This window comes from Chrysemys picta, chromosome 9 (assembly GCF_011386835.1).
Source record: "Chrysemys picta bellii isolate R12L10 chromosome 9, ASM1138683v2, whole genome shotgun sequence".
NCBI classification, from domain to species: domain Eukaryota; kingdom Metazoa; phylum Chordata; order Testudines; family Emydidae; genus Chrysemys; species Chrysemys picta.
Genome location: NC_088799.1, coordinates 74,526,462 through 74,544,998, shown reverse-complemented (window position 1 = coordinate 74,544,998; position 18,537 = coordinate 74,526,462). Strand labels below are relative to the sequence as shown.

General features: G+C 40.4%; 1 protein-coding gene across 14 annotated transcripts in view; it reads left to right on the top strand.

The window, feature by feature from the left end:
* DACH2 (dachshund family transcription factor 2) overlaps positions 1-18,537 on the top strand; it is a 493,803-nt gene that overhangs the window by 460,364 nt on the left and 14,902 nt on the right. For all 14 annotated transcript variants that reach the window (XM_065557228.1, XM_042853319.2, XM_065557230.1 and 11 more), the window contains 4 exons: positions 6,754-6,899; positions 7,519-7,666; positions 13,938-14,081; positions 17,548-17,613. In XM_065557228.1, the coding sequence (XP_065413300.1) occupies positions 6,754-6,899; positions 7,519-7,666; positions 13,938-14,081; positions 17,548-17,613 (504 nt within the window). The remainder of the gene's footprint in view (positions 1-6,753; positions 6,900-7,518; positions 7,667-13,937; positions 14,082-17,547; positions 17,614-18,537) is intronic.

The window sequence follows — 18,537 nt, the reverse complement described above, 5'->3', positions numbered from 1 at the left end:
TGACCTTCTGCATTCAGGGAGTGTAATTAAGAAAAAAAGGGAGTTATTTTAAATTTGGCAGCTGAATCACATGCTTAAAGCAGTTAATTTTTTTGACTTGTGCCAGAATAGGAGGCTGCATCACTTTTCTCATTGATTAAAAGAACTGCTCACCTCCTGGCAGAGAAGCAGTGAGGGTTTGCAGAGCGGTTAAATCGTTGCAGACTTCATATATATTCCATACATGTTTGAAATAAACACATCTTCTTTACTGTCTGTCCCACTGTAGTGGAAACTGATCCCACACCTTACTAAGGAAGCATTGGAGCTGCTAAGATTAAAAAACCAACCAGTCCTGCATGAGTTTGAGGGCCTGAGCCTACATGAGGATTCACAAGTGTCAACCCTTAGCTTGATGAGAATCCTACCAAAATAAATTGTCAAGAGTTCCACTGACTTTCAGGCATAAGTATCCTTGTGGGTGCATCCCTTTGGAGGATCAGGGCCTAAATCTGTGTAAAGAGAGACTAGATTTTTTTTGACACAGTAATACTAGTCAGCAGTGTCCATTGACTTCAATTAGAGTTGTAAATGTTCAGTTCTTTTAAAAGATAGGTGCACAGCACCTCCTGTGTTTTACACCTCCTACTATATACAACTACAGGCATCTTTTCTTAAATAGGTACAGGAGAGAATACACTGCTGCAAAATATTTTTCCTTAAATGAAACATATGGGACCTGATCCTAAAATAGGGGCAATTTGATTTAAAAAAAGTTGAAAGGGAATAATGTTTTCAGTAGTGGATACACTATATTTTCTCTATCCCAGTAAGCTGGTGCAGAGGAAAATAAGTATTTGTAACTATATCTTCAATCCCTTCCCCTATTCAAAGGGCGCCACAACTGTCTACAGCTTTCCCATAAGGATGTAGGTTTCCACCACTTCATCACTTGGAGAAAAAAATACAAAGGGTTATCACTATCATGATTATTCTTAATTTCTTCTTGACAACCTTTGAGAAGTCTTTGTCCATCACAAGTAGGGCACATTGCCTACATAGCACTAAGATGGTTTATTAATAAAGACCAGAAATTTGAGTGATACTAAGCAAGAGAAAGAGAGCTTGTGTAGAGGAGCAGATTCACCTCCACAGCGCCTCCTGCTAGTCATCTCAGGAATTAGCTCTTCCAGCATCCTGGAGCACCCCCTGCAGGTTGGTGAGCCACCTGTCCTCTGGCCCCCCCGTGTCCCTCCCAGACCCCAGTGCCCTTGTATCTGGGGTGCTACCCCCTGGCAGTACACCCCTCAGTATTAGGGTCTCCCCTCCCTGGGGAACCCCCACCCACTATCCCTACCTCACCTCAGAATAAGGCCACTGCCAGTCTCCAACTAGCCCCCATTCCCTGGGGCAGACTGCAGTATAGGCCACTCATCACAGGCAAGGTTAGGTTTGGACCTGCTGCCTTGGCCTAGCCCTGGGCTACCCTCTGCAATCCCCAGTACCCCTTGGCCTCCTGCTAGGCTGCAGCCTGGGGCTCTCCATGCTGGAACTCCCTAGCCTTTCCCCAGGCCTGCTCCACTACAGGTACCCTATGTCTAGCTCCCTGCAGCCAGACCCTTCTCTCCCTAGATATAGAGAGAGGCTCCTGGCTCACAGCCTTTTTATTCCAGCCAGCTGTGGCCTGATTGGGTCATGGCCCAGCTGCAGCCACTTCCCCCAATCAGCCAGGGTTTTACCTTGCCCAGCCCCAGCCCTCTGTAGGGCTTTTCCAACCCCTCCATGGCTGGAGCAGGTATTCACCCCGCTACAGCCTGGTATGGTTACAAACCAAACAAAAAAAAATGCAAGCAACTAACTTAAGTCTAGGAAGTTATATCTTTGCCTACAACAGTTTCTCACTTAAGCTAGTTACCAGCTGCTCCTTCCTTTCAGGCCAAGAGGATCCAATTTTCACAGACTCATAAGGTGCTGTGCCCTACCTGGTGGACAAAAAGGCTTTTTTCCCTCCCCTTATGTTACCCACAGTCTCCACTGTGAAAGCCAGGAAGATATCCTGAGGTGCAGACTCTGTCACCTGGCATGTTTACTAAGTTATCTCCTCTGCTTGTTTGCTTGATGGCATTGGTTACCTTATATGTATGTAAATATACCTTCATTGTCCTCGGTCTGTAATCAAGCTGGTCAGAGAGGAAATCCACATTGCTTTGTCAGGCTTCTTGCATGCTCTGCCTCCCTAACACAGTTTTTTTTTAAGACCATATTTACAGCATACACATATTTAAAAAAAAAACCCCTTTATCTACATTACCCATATATACATAACACAATGATTTGTCAGCCCCAGTGTGTCACCAGTTTATGCATGATCCCTTATATGGCTGCTTTTAGATATTATGATAATTATGTGTTGTGTGTGTCAGACCTGCTATGAGTTAATGTATGGTGGGCCCTCTGCCCAGGGGCGGCTCTATGTATTTTGCCACCCCAGGCACGGCAGTCAGGCTGCCTTCGGCGGCATGCCTGCGGGAGGTCCGCCGGTCCCACGCCTTCAGCATACCTGCCGCCGAATCGCCACTGAAACCACGGGACCGGTGGACCTCCCACAGGCAGGCCGCAGAAGGCCGCCTGACTGCCGCCCTCACAGCAACCGGCAGGCCGCCCCCCGCGGCTTGCCGCCCCAGGCACGCACTTGGTGCTTTGGTGCCTGGAGTCGCCCCTGCCTCTGCCACTTAGCATCGAGGGGGCGCTTACGGACATACATAGTCTTATGGCCTAGTGCAGCTGTGTCAGCCCCAGTGTTGCCAGTAGAGTTTCCCAACTGATTATATTTGTACTAGTTCTGACAACCGAGGGCTAAGCCCTACAAAAGTAATTTTTTTACCCTGCCTCTCCAACCCAGACCCACATGTTTGTCACCTCTCCTCAATTGTAAACCCTTTGAGGCTGTCACTGTAGCTGCTTAGGCTGGGGAGATAGGGTAACAAAATTAATCAGATGTGTGTAGATGTTAGCCAATCAGGAGCAATGGGTGCCAACTTGGTGGGCTTATAAATAATGTTTTAGGATGTGAATAGAAGGGAACTAGATTGTTTTCATACTCGTAGTCTATCAAGTGTGTGAGGTGCATATCACATAGCGTTAAAACAATGTGCTTAACTAGCAGGTTTCTTCTTTAATAAAAATACTGACTAGCCTATTAGTAGTTTCAGGTTAGAGACTAGTCACATAGCATCTATTCCCAGTCCTGATTTTTAGTCCATAGGCTGGAGTTTCACTTCCCAGTCAGGGCTGGGCAAGAGACTGGTGAGCCAGAAGATGAACTACAGTGGTCTGTTGGATCTACAGAAAAATTTTTAGTCATCTAAAATGTAGTTTTCAGGAGTAGCATTCAATTCATTCTTGGTATTTACTGTTTATTTCTTTTCTGCAAATATAATTCTTGCCATCCTTTATGTCTAGTCAGCACAGCCTCAAGCAAGAAATTAAAATAAAAAGACTTGCCCTCTAAATGGACTCCTGAATGCTATTACAAAGTGTGCCAGGTTTAACAAACAGGCTCAATAAAAGCTGGCTTCACTTTACCTCAATAAATGGAAAGGTTGTTTGTGTCCTTGGTTAGATAGTAGTTGTCCCAGCTGTATTTCTTGTTTATTCTATTGTGTTATATTTATGAATGCTGCTTTTAATATGTACAGTTCTAGAGGGCTTTAAATTCAAAATGTTTGAGTCAAAACCTTTTCTTCTTTTACTCTAAAAAGATGTACTTATTTAACCCACAAAATATGCTTCCAGCACTTGCCCACTTTTTAATTACTTTGTCAATTAGGATTTCTCAAGCCTCGCTAATACATTTCTGCCGTTGTGTGCACTTATTCAGACTGTGGACAAAATGTAGACACCATTCAGATGTGAAGACCTATTACAAGATTGAAATAGATTTCTAATGCATTTATCATTCATCTTTGCAGCGTGTGATTTCAATCAGAAAAAAATGATGAATGGTTTGACAGTTTCCACCCATATACGCTAAAACATAATATGCTTCTACTAGTTTTCAGCTATTACAGACTTTAACATGCAATGTGACCTTGGTCTGCAAAGCATGTTTGGTTAGCACAAAAACTTAATCATAAGGAGTCATAAGTAGAATCCTTCTTCTTTACTGCCCTTTTTCTGGGACTAGGAAATTTATTGCTTGTGGGACAGGTAGGATATGAACAATGGGCCAAATAGAGTCCAGGGTTATCTCATCTGTGTGAAAACTGCTGCTGAAAATCGATGTGACCTCTGCTACACTGTCATCCCAATTCCCACCCTCTGTGTCCTATTTGTCTTTTGGTAGAAGCTTAGATCTGTGTGCTGTCTCTATGTGTCTCTCTTGGGCCAGATTATCAAAATGAATCATTGCCTGCATACCTCTTATATTTCTATTTATTTTCCTGGTGTTGACTAGGTCTGATGAAATATGATTCTTTTTGCATTTGATCCTCACTGCAGCAAGCAGCACCTAATTTAGTTGTGTCTATCTCTTTAAAGAAGAGTAATACTATTTTGAAACTTCAATCTACTGTATAGCAACATTACAAACCATAGACCATGAAACCTGTCTTCACAGTCAATAGTAATTTTCCTTTCAGCCAATTTAATAGTATTACTTTCATCTCCAAGTAGGAGAGATTTCTAGACATTTTAAAGCTGTTATAGTTTTCTGTTATGCATACTTCATGTATTGCTCTCCTTTTGAGATGCCACTTTTGTTTAGTCTGCCTTAACTCTGTAGCATAAATGTAATTTCTGTGTAATATCATATGCAACAGCTAATCAATTAATTTTAAGAATTCTACTTCTTATATAAAATATTTAAACTGGAGAAACGGTATATAGTCTTTGAATCGGTAAGATTGCAGTGGTCTGAATATGTAACCACAGTTGTTTAAAAATAGATAATTTATATGACATAGATCCAGTTTATAAAATGTTAGCTACATAGATGTGAATATGATGTAGGCTTTTGTTATTAATACTTGAGGCATCATTATGAAGATGTTCCATTCAATGCTCTCACACAGTGAAGACAAAATACTCCCTAATATAGATTTCAACAAATACAGGAAAACTACTAGCACTCCTGGGTTAGTTGTTGGCAAATGTATTTCAGAAACATAACACGTTATCTTGTTCAAGAGATGCCCAAGGAATTTGTTTTTCCAGCTGTATAATATTACCAATGTAAAGACCTGCAGTTTAATTTCTGTCATAGTATTTGTAACTGATGTACTGATTCCCTCTGCATTTTTTTTTTAATGCTGAGGGGGAAAGCCCTGTAAATGTGATGTGATCTAATTGTAAATCTTAGAATTAATATGACCAAGGGACTTGACAAATGAAACTATCAGGATTGGTTGTGCAATTGCCTTTAGAAAACACATGCATCATGCATTTATGATCAATATATTAGTTTCAAGCTTTACTAAAAAGCAATTGCTGTGAAGATGTTCTTCATAACTTCTGCAACTGCCAAAGGAATTAAAGGGGTGTTTCATGGATTCCACAGGAACACTACACAGATATATTTCTAGACATTTCAGATTCAAAGAACGTACAACACAACACCTGATGTAAAATAACCGATTGAAGATTTTTGTTCTATAGGTCTCAGCAGTAAGCTTGATACTTAAAGCCATTATGTGTAGAGGAGGGTTTAAAAAAAGGTGGTATGTCAGTTATTGCTCTGCAACAGTGGTTTGCAAATTTTATTCATTTGTGGATTCCTAAAAAAATTTGAATGGTGGTGCAGACCCCTTTGGAAATCTTAGCCATAGGCTGTGGACCCTGAGAAATCTGCGGACCACAGGTTGAAAACTACTGCTCTACAATATTCATTAGTGACAGTGTTAATTCATAAAAAATGTTTTGGGCTCAGAAAGGTTGGTGAAAAACATTTTAAAATGATGTTGCTTCTTTGGAGATTGCCCGTCCATGATGTAAAAAGTTAATGTGTTGCCTGTCAAATAGGGAATACTGTATTGGGCCAGAATCCTGCAATTTAGAAAAGGCACACCAGTTTGGCTACTTATTGTAAATTGCAGGAGAAGGGGTTCTCCCTACTCTACCATGATACTGCCCCCTTTCCATTGCCTGACTTACTTCAGAATACACCCTTTCTCTTTTTACCCTAGATGAAACAACTCACCTAAAATACTCAAAGCATGTTTAGCTAATGCTGAACACTAGATAGGATGACAATAGCAAGATACTCTGTAGGAAAATCTGAACTGACATTTCACCTACAACTGAGACTCAGTGTCATCAAGGCAAGAGGGAATAACTGAGTTGATTTGACTCTGGGAGGAGAAAATTAAAGGGAAGGAGAACTGATAAATTCCCTGACTATAGAGGATTTCTTTGGTTGTAACAGAAAAACCCTACTTTTCATTATTCTCTGATAAACAATTCAGATCTAATGACCTGAGTAACATAGCTATAATTTTGTAATATACTGACATTTGGGGTATGACATAATATTAGTGCACCTCCTCCAGGCTGCTCAGCGTGATTTTTCTTTAACTTGTACTATTTTTCAGCCTTACCATAATCACAATTCTTGCTGCCATAAGACAAACAATGCCAATTTTGCTATAATAGTTATGAGTTGATTTTAAGGTGAATTAAGTCCTGGCCTTTAAACATTTCAGTCACCTGCCTGTATAAGAAGGTTGCCATTGCCAATATATTAACTTTCTGATGTTGCGTTCTAATATGTCTTTCCAGAAGAGGTCCAAATTGCTATTCCAATAATGAAACCAACCTTAGATAAAGTCCAACTGGCTGGACAGACCTTGCCTCCTGGATTCCCTGCACCATTTCTTTTTGCTGATGGTTTATCATCAGTCGAAACTCTATTAACCAACATTCAGGTAAATTATCGCGACCAGAGCTACATAATGATAAATTAACTCATAAAAAATGAACATGCAGCATTCCCATTTATTTAATAATTCATACATTCTACAAAATCATATTTCTTTGGATTCAGAGTAATCTGTAAAATCAGATCTATTTTCATTAGAGTTTTTGAAGCAAACTGAAGAATGCTAGCTCCACTTGATAGTTTGTTTAAAATGCAGTGCAAGAGTTAAACTTTTCAGAACAGCAGTATTATGTCTCTCTTAGGCTTTTTCCCCCCCTGATTGTACAGAACATGCAAATACATATGTGCAGTTTATCTATGTTTGTGTTTCTTGAGTCCTCACATGTCTTTTATTTAAGTTTAGTTTTTGTGTGATAAAAAACCTCAACAGGATCAATTTGGAAAAGCTATTTTGAATGAGTCCACACCCCAAAGTTGCTCATAGAATATTAAATATGATATAGCTGCCTAATCTCCTCAGTTGTATTCAAAGGTCTACAAGTTTCCTGTCATATTTTTTTCTATTTGCTCACAGATAATGAGCTGATAATAAATGATGATGCTTTATGCTACCATTGAGATTAAATGTAATTTTTCACAAGGCTGATGTATGTGTGTGCTTTTAGGGTCTACTGAAAGTAGCTGTGGACAACGCACGAGTCCAGGAAAAACAGATACAGCAGGAAAAGAAAGAGTTAAAGATGGAGCTTTGTAGAGAGAGAGAACTGAGAGAGAGCTTAGAAAGGCAACTTACAGCTGAGCTGCAAAGCAGAGGTAAGTGAATTAAGAATGGACTTTAGATATGTTTTGCCTGCTCTGAGCTGCTGGTGACTTGGACTTAGCTAGCAATCATAGATTAGCATAATACAGTAGTGGACAAACTGTTAAAGAAAGATTTAAGTTTTAATGTAAAACAAGTTTTTCTTCAGGCAGATCGGAAAAAAACTGACTGTAGGACTGTTTCCTAGAGGATAACTGGCCATAAAATATTTTGGCAGCTTCCCTAGTTGAGAGCTGATTCAGTTCCATGGCTTTCACATGTATTATTACCAGTCCTTCTGTGGGTTCTTAACTTGAATTCTTGATCTGGCAGCTTTAATTTATTCTGTGTTTCCAACTATTATCTTCACCAGTGAGGAGCAGTCTTATTTTGAGAAAGATTCACAAGGAAAGTACATTTCTAAAATGTGTTTACACCAGAATTTCTTTCATCATCTTCCCTTTGAGCTAGCCCATCCTTTTGGGGGTAATTATTACACTAACAGGGAGGCTAGTCAGTTTGCTTCATTTGCAGATGACTCCAGTGCCACACCATGGATCAGTTGGGAGGAGAAGATGCTTATCCAAAACTGTCCTTCCCTGAGATCAGAAGCAAATAACCTTACTAATTCTCCTGTCGTATCATGGAGGGAAACACGATATAGCTCTTAAACTGGGTCTTGTAAGGCTGTAACATGAAGTATAATCACAACAGTACCATGATTGTGTTAGTTTTATAATATGGAGTCTTTAAGTGTAACATTTTTCACTGTGGTATTGCAAAAGAGCAGACTTGTCCAAAGTTCAGAATCTACATTACAGGGCAATATGAAATGAGTCGAAGTTATAGTGAACATGCTAAAATATTGTCCATGGATTATATCAAAATTCTACCCTTATATGCATATCTGCAGCTTCTCCTGAAGTTGAGACTGGATTATGGGGACAACTCCTATTCTCAGTGCCAAGCCTGAGTAGATGGCCTGGGGAACTCTAGGAGTCAGAAGTGAATGGAGAGAAAACTCCCCAGAGATAATTAAATTGCAGAGGACCTGCAATTTGTTGTACCCCAACAATCCAAAGGAAAGAAAGCTTGGTATATTCTCATAAGGTGAAATTCACCCCTATGTAAAAGGCCAGCACAAAATCTGTGCATCGCTTAAGGTTCATTTAAACCATCACAATCCTTACATGAGACTGAAGTGATGTATAGACTTTGGTGGCCTCCAGCACAGGACTAAGTTTCACCAACAATCACTGATGCATCAGCCTTGGGTTTGTTCCTCTCCCAGACCATCTCCATCAGTGCAGAAAGAGCTCCCATGGACCTGGACTTTGTTACACAAAAGAGTGCACAGAGATTGCTGAATTCCCAGCATCATGTCCCCCTCCCCACATTGTAGTGGAACTGCAGCACTTTTGCTGCAGGCAGGAACCTCTATGGCTGACTGGGGTAAGAAGGCAGGATTTGCTCCTATGTGAATACTGAAAGATTGAAACTGAATCAGGCTTTGGTAGTCTCAAGATGCTGCTTTATCTGAAAATAAACAGAATTAAATACCTTCATAAAGCTGCCATAGCTTTACAGTCTACGTGATAATAGAACCACTCCCTCTACACTTTAAAGAAGTATTTTGATTACATTTTAAAATATTAAAAAGCACTAAAGTCCTTCCATTGCAGTCTTAGACCAGATAGATGGAGATTGGCAATATATCATCTGAGATGATCTGAACTATAACTTCAATATATAACTTCAGTTTTAAATGTAGTATGAAATTAGTTGAAAGGACTTTTCAATGCAGGCTGGGCTGCTTGACTTTGAGTATGCCAGTTATTTCAGTGGAGACTACTTGTACGCGTAAAGAAATTGGTTTTGGCTGTCCTCTAACTAGATCGCTAGAGAGAGTTGGGTAACGTACTTGCAGCGAGCAATTGGTGTGAACATGGAAACAGTGACCAAAAAGACACCGTAATATGGTTAAATGCAAAGGCCGTGACTTTATTACCTGACTGGGGTAACCACCCCAAACTACCTGGCAGGGTTGTCCAGTATGAACCAATGGACACCGGTGGCCCTGATGGACTGTAAATCTGGGGTGAGTGTGAAAGCCATGCACCCTCAGTTTTAGGGTCCTGACCCACCTTCGTGCTGGAGGTAGGAGAGATGAGGGGAGCCACAATATGCAGCAGACATTGGTGTATTCCGCCTTTGCCATGCCATGTGTGTCCAGAACCAACGGACAAGCAGCCCACTGGATTTAGGGCCCTCAGTTAGACCCTTCTGAACCCATCAAAGTTATGATAATTGTAATTCAACATCCCCCAGCCCCAAACAGACCTCCTGAAAACATGAAAAACCCATACAGCTTTGTGTCAATTTCACCATATGGGAAAAGTCACTTCCAGACCCCAAAACTGACAACCAGTATAGTCCCCTTTTTATTAAAAGGTGGTAAGTCAGAGATGAAACAGGGACCTTGCAATGGCTACCATGCATGCAAAGCAGACTGTATCTCTCCTCCCCTCTTCCATCAACCAGGTGACAGCTAATAACCTGGCCTCACACCACTCCCAGTAGCAGCAATAGGGACTGGGACAAGCACCCAGCTGAAGCGTGCGACACCTAAATATCCCTTTCTTTACAGTATGCAGAAGGTGGAGAAGGAAAGGGGTCGGGACAATGAATCATAGAAATGTAGGGTGGGAAGTGGCCTTGAGAAGTCATCAAGTCCAGCCGCCTGTGCTGAAGCAGGTCTAAACCTCAGGTGGTTGTCCAATCTGTTCTTAAAAACCTACAATTATGGGGATTCCATTGGAAGCCTAATCCAATGGTTAACAGCCTTTAGAGTTAGGGCATTTTTCCTAAATTCCCCTTGCTGCAGATTAAGCCCATTATTTCTTGTCCTACCTTCAGTGGACATGGCAAACATCACCGTCCTCTTTCTAATAGCCCTTAACATATTTATAGATTTACAGGTTCTCTTCTCAATACTGAACATGCCCAGGTTTTTTAACCTTTGCTCATAGGTCAGGTTTTCTAAACTTTTTATAATTTTTGTTGCTCTCCTCTGGACTCTCTCCAGTTTGTCCCTATCTTTCCTAAAGCATTGGACACAGTATTCCCGATGAGGCCTCACCAGTGCTGAGTAGAGTGGGACGACGACTTCCCATGTCTTACATATGACACTCCTTTTAATGCACCCCAGAATATTAGCCTTTTTCACAACTGCATCACACTGTTGACTCCTATTCAATTTGTGATAACCCCCAGATCCTTTCCAGCAGTACTACCACCTAACCAGTTATTCCCCATTTTGTAGTTGTGAATTTGATTTTTCCTCCTACAGCACTTTTCTTTACTGAAATTCATCTTGTTGATTTCAGACCTATTTGCCAAGGTCATTTTGAGGTCATTAAAGGGCACCTGAGGGAGCCATATTGAGCTCTTACTATTCTTCGCATCGGGACAGTTTTCAGATGTGCCTTTAATATCTCCTTAAGAAACTGCCAGTCCTCCTGAACTCCTTTTCCCCTTACATTTCCTTCTCATGGGACCTAACCTATCAGTTCTCTGAATCTGTTTTTTTGAAGTCCATTGTTCTTATTCTCCTGCTCTCACTCCTTCCTTTACTTAGAATCATGAATTTTATCATTTCAGAGTCACTGTCACTCAAATTGCCCTCCATCTTCATATTTGCTCCCAATTTCTCCCTGCTGCTCAGACTCAAGCCTAAAATGGCTGTCCATCTGGTTACTTCCTCTACTTTCTGAAACAAAAAGTTCCCCCCAATACCTTCTAGGAACTTATTGCAAAGTTTGTGTTTTGCCATATTTCTTTCCCAACTGATGTCTGGGTAGTTAAAGTCCACCATTACTATCAGGTCTTGTATTTTGGATATTTTTGTTATTCCTTATCCAACACCTTCCTGACTGGATAGTCTACAGTAGACCCGTACCATGACATTACCCCTATTATTTTTTTACACCTTCTACCTTTACCAAGAGACCTTCAATTGGTCTGTCTCTCACCTACTGCTGGACCTCAAAACAAGTATATATATTCTCCCCTACTCCATCCTGCTGGTCTTTCCTGAACAAGCTATACCCCTCTATATAAATATTCCAGTCACAAGACTGATCCCACCAAGTCTCTTTGATGCCAGTTAAATAATAAATTAGATTTGGATTAATACTTCAAGTTCTTCCTGTTTATTCCCCATACTCTTTCCATTTGTGTAGGCATCTAAGCTGTTGACATGATTCCCTCACCGATTTCCTGCTTATTGCTCCTATGACCCTAATGTAATTTTCCTTGTCCCCCCAACATCTAGGCCTCTGTTTAACTTTCCTTTTTTATACTTACCTGTGGGCTTTTGTTCTCATTTAATGCTCTCGGTTAATATTTGAGGGACTGATTCATCCTTCCTCAAGGCATGTAGCACTGTTCTTTACAAGCACCCCCCTCCCCAATGAAACAATAGGACTGCATGCAAAAGAAGGCTACCCTTGAAGCAGGGTAGCTGAATCTAGGTCTTAATCTTCTCAACTGTTATAAAGGATATTGAAGCAATTTCAGGAAAAACATTTTCATTTTTTGAGCTCTTCAAAGAAAATGGCATTCCAATGGATAGTGCACACTCCTGGGACTCAGTCTCTGCCACTGATCTTCTGGGTGAACTTGGGCAAGTCACTGCACTTATTTGTGCCTCAGTTTCCCCATCTGTTCAACGGGGATAATAATACATAACTCCTTTGTAAAGTGCTTTGAGATCTACTGATGAAAAAAGCAGTATTTAAGAGTTAGGTATTATTCTTATAATACTTTTACCTATTTTGACCTGAGTGTTGGACCAAAATTCTGGATCTGGTGTTGTTTCTGTTAGGAGGAGAAATTGATGACAGAATCAGATATTTCTTAGATCCAATCCTGATTTGTTTTGTTATTTAAACACAAATAATGTACAAAGGCCTGTTTTCTTGAACACAGTAAGACTCAAACAGCAGGAGGCAGCAGGGCCGCCCAGAGGATTCAGGAGGCCTGGGGTCTTCGGCGGCGGGTCCCGGAGCGGAAGGACCTCCCGCCGCCAAATTGCCGCCGAAGACCCAGAGCGTAAGAAGCTCCAGGGGCCCGGGCCCCGCGAGAGTTTTCCGGGGCCCCCGGAGCGAGTGAAGAACCCTGCTCCAGGGGCCCCGAAAAACTCTCGTGGGGGCCCCTGCGGGGCCCGGAGCCTGGGGCAAATTGCCCCACTTGCCCCCCCCTGTGCAGCCCTGGGAGGCAGTCTCTTTCCTGACAGTTCCAAGCCTCTTTCCAGTTAACACTATGCCCAAAAAGCTCTCTCTCTGGGCTTTCTCTCAGAAGTACACTCCTGCTACTGTTCTGATTGTTTCCTTGATTTCTCCTTCTCTGCCTATCTTGGGCTGCTTCTGCTCACAAATACAGACGCCTCCATCAAACAATACCCAACCCCAGGGTCGTGGGCCTGGTTGTGGCTCCTGCAATTTCAGCCATTTTACTCCAAAATGAGTCTGACTGCTTTTACATTTATTGTGAATGAAGGACGGTCTCATGCCCACCAGCTTCAATGAGGTTTCACCCCAACTCCATAATAGTATTGATCATTCCAGATTTTATAGTACCTGGGAATTCAAACATAGCAAATTCCATTTCCTTTTAATGTCGGAAAATACCACTGGATGTCAAAGTAGTAAATAAATGCTCTGGTGTGTCAATGTGAATATCACTGGTCCCAGCATCTGACACATGCTTTGCATACATTACTAATATAATTGGAGTTGTATGTAGAAAGCAAACAGTCATTGGGGAAGGTGACTAATGACGAAGAGAAGAGTTGGAATGGAAGACTAGACACATGTCATTGCTGAGGAAATTAAATTTTTATTAGAATTGGTGTAAAACAAAACTCCAAGTCCAAACTCCCTCAAACTTTGTGAAATGCAAATCCAAAACTAGTCCAAATTTCACTGCTGGTCCCTCAGCCTGATTCTGTCATGCTTGCTTACACTGAATGGTATACTGCCATCAATGGGATGCTCACTCTCATTGAGGATAGCGGGATCAGGACATTTAAAATTTTATGATCCAAACATTTTCACATTTTGGATATGGATCTATAATTTTTGTAGCAGACCCATTTCTGATATTTTCCTCTCCTGGCTCCACAGAGCTTGAATGTCAGCTGATAAGTATCTTTGTTATGAAAGCATTATTTATAGCTTACTTGGAACTATTTAATGAAGTCTTTGAACTACATTTATTTTCCAGCAACAATTCAAAAGCGCTTGAAGAAAGAGAAAAAAGCAAAGAGAAAATTGCAGGAAGCCCTGGAGTTTGAATCAAAGAGGAGAGAACAAGTGGAACAGGCACTTAAACAGGCCACGTCGGGTGATGGTCTCAGGATGTTAAATGGTAATGTTTTAGTTGGACTTTGACAATTAAGTTAGAATTATGTTTATCAGTTCTAATTAGCTGGAAAATATAAAATAGCACTAGAGATGCAAAAAACAAAGTCAGTTTTTAAACACGAGCCTTGTCCAGAAATAATTAAAAAACAAATTTAAGTCAAGTGCTCTGGGTCATGAATTAAACAAGAAAAAATAAGTAAGTCTAGATCTAGAAAGAAAGAGGAGGGCAGACATACAAATAATGCAGGAATGCCAAGAAAGACTACACATTATTACCCTAGAAACCTGTTACAGTGATGGCTGGGTCTGTGTGAAACTTGTTGGTTTCAGTTTGCATGAGGTTCTGTGACTTTCCCATCTGTGCAGATTCAGTTTCATTTCAAAAGTTGAATTGAATTTCATTCCAAAAGTTCAACTTGTTCAAACTCATTATGAACTCATTCAAACTGAAGACTTATTAAGCTTACTACGGGCTTGTCTACACTGGCAACATTAAAACGCTGCCATGGCAGCGCTTTAATGTGGCTTGTGTAGTCACGGCAGAGCACTGGGAGAGAGCTCTCCCAGCACTCTAAAGAAACCACCTCCACAAGGGGCAAAGCTCCCAGTGCTGGTGCACTGTCTATACTCACACGTTACAGCACTGAAACTTGCAGCGCTGAGAGGGGTGTTTTTTACACCCCTGAGTGAGAAAGTTGCAGCGCTGTAAAGTGCCAGTGTAGACAAGCCCTACATTGCGTAAATCTTTGTGACTGTTTAGGTTCACAGCCATCTCAAGTATTGTAAATTAAAACCACACAACTTAATTTCCAGAAATGTATGAATAACCAAGGACAACAAGTTCTATCAAGTATCAGAGGGGTAGCTGTGTTAGTCTGAATCTGTAAAAAGCAACAGAGGGTCCTGTGGCACCTTTGAGACTAACAGAAGTATTGGGAGCATAAGCTTTCGTGGGTAAGAACCATCAGATCAGGATTAAACAAAGACTGTGAATGGCTATCCAACTACAGAAGCAGTTTCTCCTCCCTTGGTGTTCACACCTCAACTGCTAGCAGAGCACCTCACCCTCCCTGATTGAACTAACTTCGTTATCTCCACACTGATTTATACCTGCCTCTGGAGATTTCCATTACTTGCATCTGAAGAAGTGAGATTCTTACCCACGAAAGCTTATGCTCCCAATACTTCTGTTAGTCTCAAAGGTGCCACAGGACCCTCTGTTGCTTTTTACAAGTTCTATCAAGTGATATTAAAAAATATTGAGTCTAAAGAGATCTGAACAAAAATTAGCACTTCTGTTTCTGTGTTTTCACTTGGTTTCAGGTTCTGTAGCAAAAGGTTTACACAGCCAGTCAACTGATGACTGTGTTGGAGTAAATTGAATCTTGATATAACCTAAGATCCATTTGCTTGATTTTTTTCAGAGGTGCCAAGGATCTGCAGCTCCCATTGACTTCACTGGAATTTGTAGATGCTCAGCATTTCTGAAAATCATGTCAGGGTTGTCAGTACTCCACTAATTTTATCAGCATATAGTTAAATCTACAATTAATTGTGCTCCTTTAGACATTTAGACAACTACTTAATTTGCAATCAGGTAGATGTCTATAGTTAACATTAACACCTGCAAGAAGCACAAATGCTGGTATTTAGATGTTAATCTGATTTCACTGGCAAATCAGGTAGCTCATTAGCACCCAACACCACAATTTAATTGCACGTACAATGTTATGCCCATAACATTTGAAAGGTGATTGTGAAGAATTTTGTTTTTAAATTAACTCTGATGGTCTCTCCCTGTAACAGATACTGTTGTTAGTTACAGATGAGTTTGTTGTTTTATGAACATACAGCGTATATTTTAAAAGGTTAATAAAACCCTTTAGAAATATGTACTGAATGCCCCAGATAATTGGGAAAGGAGGACATTCAGATTATTGCTAGTTTAAAACGCAGCCTTTGTTCTTATTTATTCCTTCAGATCCTTGACATTCAGACCCAGTGACTCTCTCTCTGTGCGATGCACCAGCATTCACTCTGCTGGTGACATCGGGCTCATACAAATACCAGTAAGGGCAAGGAAAGCCCATTTGGCTACAATCATTTGTGATTTTTTTTGGTAAACATTTATATATATATGATAAAAATATTAAAATCTTTGCAACACTATACAAGTATGGAATTTACCTTCTTCTGTAGACCTGCACTGGTCCCTAGTGAGGGTTAGTGGTGGTTGGGATGTGACCAGCTGAGTGCATGCTAGTCCATAGTACCAAACAAGTAGTGGAAGTCTGGATGTCACAGACCTAAAGGAGGAAAAAATAAAGGTAAGTTTAAACTAGCAGAATAGTTATTGGGGCATTTAGCACAAAATTCGAAAGTTGTATGACTCCTTAAACTATATTTGCAGGTCCCTTTTAAATGGGCTCTGCCAAAGTTTCTAAGTGCTGTATTATAAAGGGAAAACAGATGTTTCCACAGGATGGGGGAGGGCATGAATTCAAATCACATACTCCTCATGTTAATCCTTGATGGCATTGAATGGTATAGTGGCATCTGTTATCCCAACACTCCTGGGTGTTTGAGCCCCAAAGCACCCACAAACACTGCCTACAAAGACATTATCAGCATTAAACTATGGTTCAGACATGTATATGTGTGTGTGTTACATCGTTAGAACATCTCTCCTAACTTGGGAATAAGAACGCAATCAGTTTGGTGGGAGTTTCCTTTCAGAGATTTGGAAGTGCTTCACATTTCAAATTATTAAACATATATAATTTTGCTATGGGACCTAAAGCATTCTTAGAAAAGACTTGGAAAGAAATCTTGTACAATTTCTGCTTGAAGTGTGTGTGTGTGTGTGTGTGTGTGTGTGTACACATATATATATGTATACACACACAGAGTAGAGGGTTAACACAAGCTTGAGAAAAACATTTAAATAACTATAACAAATATATAGTGCTAGTCTTCTTTAGGGGAATATTTTAAAGACATTATCATAACATACAATTAGGGCAAGGAGGTAACAGTGTACAGTGGCTTCAGATCATACCATTTGACACTCTCAACGGCATTGGCTGCCCTATCTAATATTTTGCTTTGCAAGTACGCTGCTAGGATGTGGCAATTTAGTTTAGTATTTTCCCCATCTGAATTTCCATTTTTTTCATGCGAGAGATGGCACCAGTACTCCAAAAGAGAATTTCACTGACATATTAATAACATATGCTGATTACTATCGTATCACCAAAGAATGTGTGAAGTATGTCAAAAATAATTCACTATAAGACTGGCAATCCTTTTTCACATTTGATAAACAATTTACTACTGGAAATTCTGTGAAATGCCAATGTTTTATGCAGGACTAGTGTAAGTTAAAGATCATCCTGGTTTGCAATAAGTATTTTTCTAAAGCTGCATCAAGGAAGGACAAAGACATTAATCTTAAGTGTCACATTTTTCAGAAGCTGGAATCCCAGACATGGAAATAGAACACAATGGAACTCAACATGACAGTGCAGCAATGCAAGGTGCAGTATACTTCACGCTGTTATTTAAAAATCTATAATTTGTGGTATTCCAGAGAAATGAGATTCAATGCAGCATCAGCTTGATCTAATTTTTCATGCCTGATGACAAATGCAGAAATCGCAGAACAGTCTGTTAGTTCATTTTTTGTTTAATCTAGAAAACAATTTAAAAAACACAGTAAAGTTAGATGTGCAGGTATTAAATTAGTTTTAATCCAGTGTAAGCAAATCTCATACTTAACTGCCAAACTAGCACATATGTAGGTTTAATCCAAAAGATGTAATGTCTTGTGATTTTACATGCCTTTTAGAATTGCACATCTTTTGAGATAGTTTTAGTCCCTCTATTTACCCGCATGTCAAAATCACAGGGTTTTGTGTGTGTGTGTGTGTATTATGTACACAAATATACACATACTGTATATATTTAAAATCATCACTAGAAGTGCAAACATAGCTAAGCCCAAATGCCAAAATTATTACAAAGAATAGTGTCTTTACATATTTTATATGTGTACCCAAATGTCTTTACACACACACTGTGTTTTCCCTCTCATGGTATGTCTACACTGTTGCTGGGACCGTTCTTCTGAACCTGGGTAGACAGACATATGCCAGCTCTGCTCAAGCTAGTGTGCTAAAAATAATAGTATGGATGTTGTGGCACTGTCTAGTCACCTGAGCTCAGACAGGCTTCTACACAACATCTACACCACTGTTCTTAGCATACCAGAGCAGAACTAGATGGTGTCTTTTACCTGAGCTGGGAGGCACACTCCGAGATGCAGTGTAGACATACTCTCAGTTTCTCTCCCCCATCTTCATCAGTCCGTTTCTGAACCCATGGCATATCCTTGACACAAAGGTCATCCCCTGTTGAATTTCAAGTCTCTGTTGCAAAGTAGCAGAATTCTAGAGCTATTC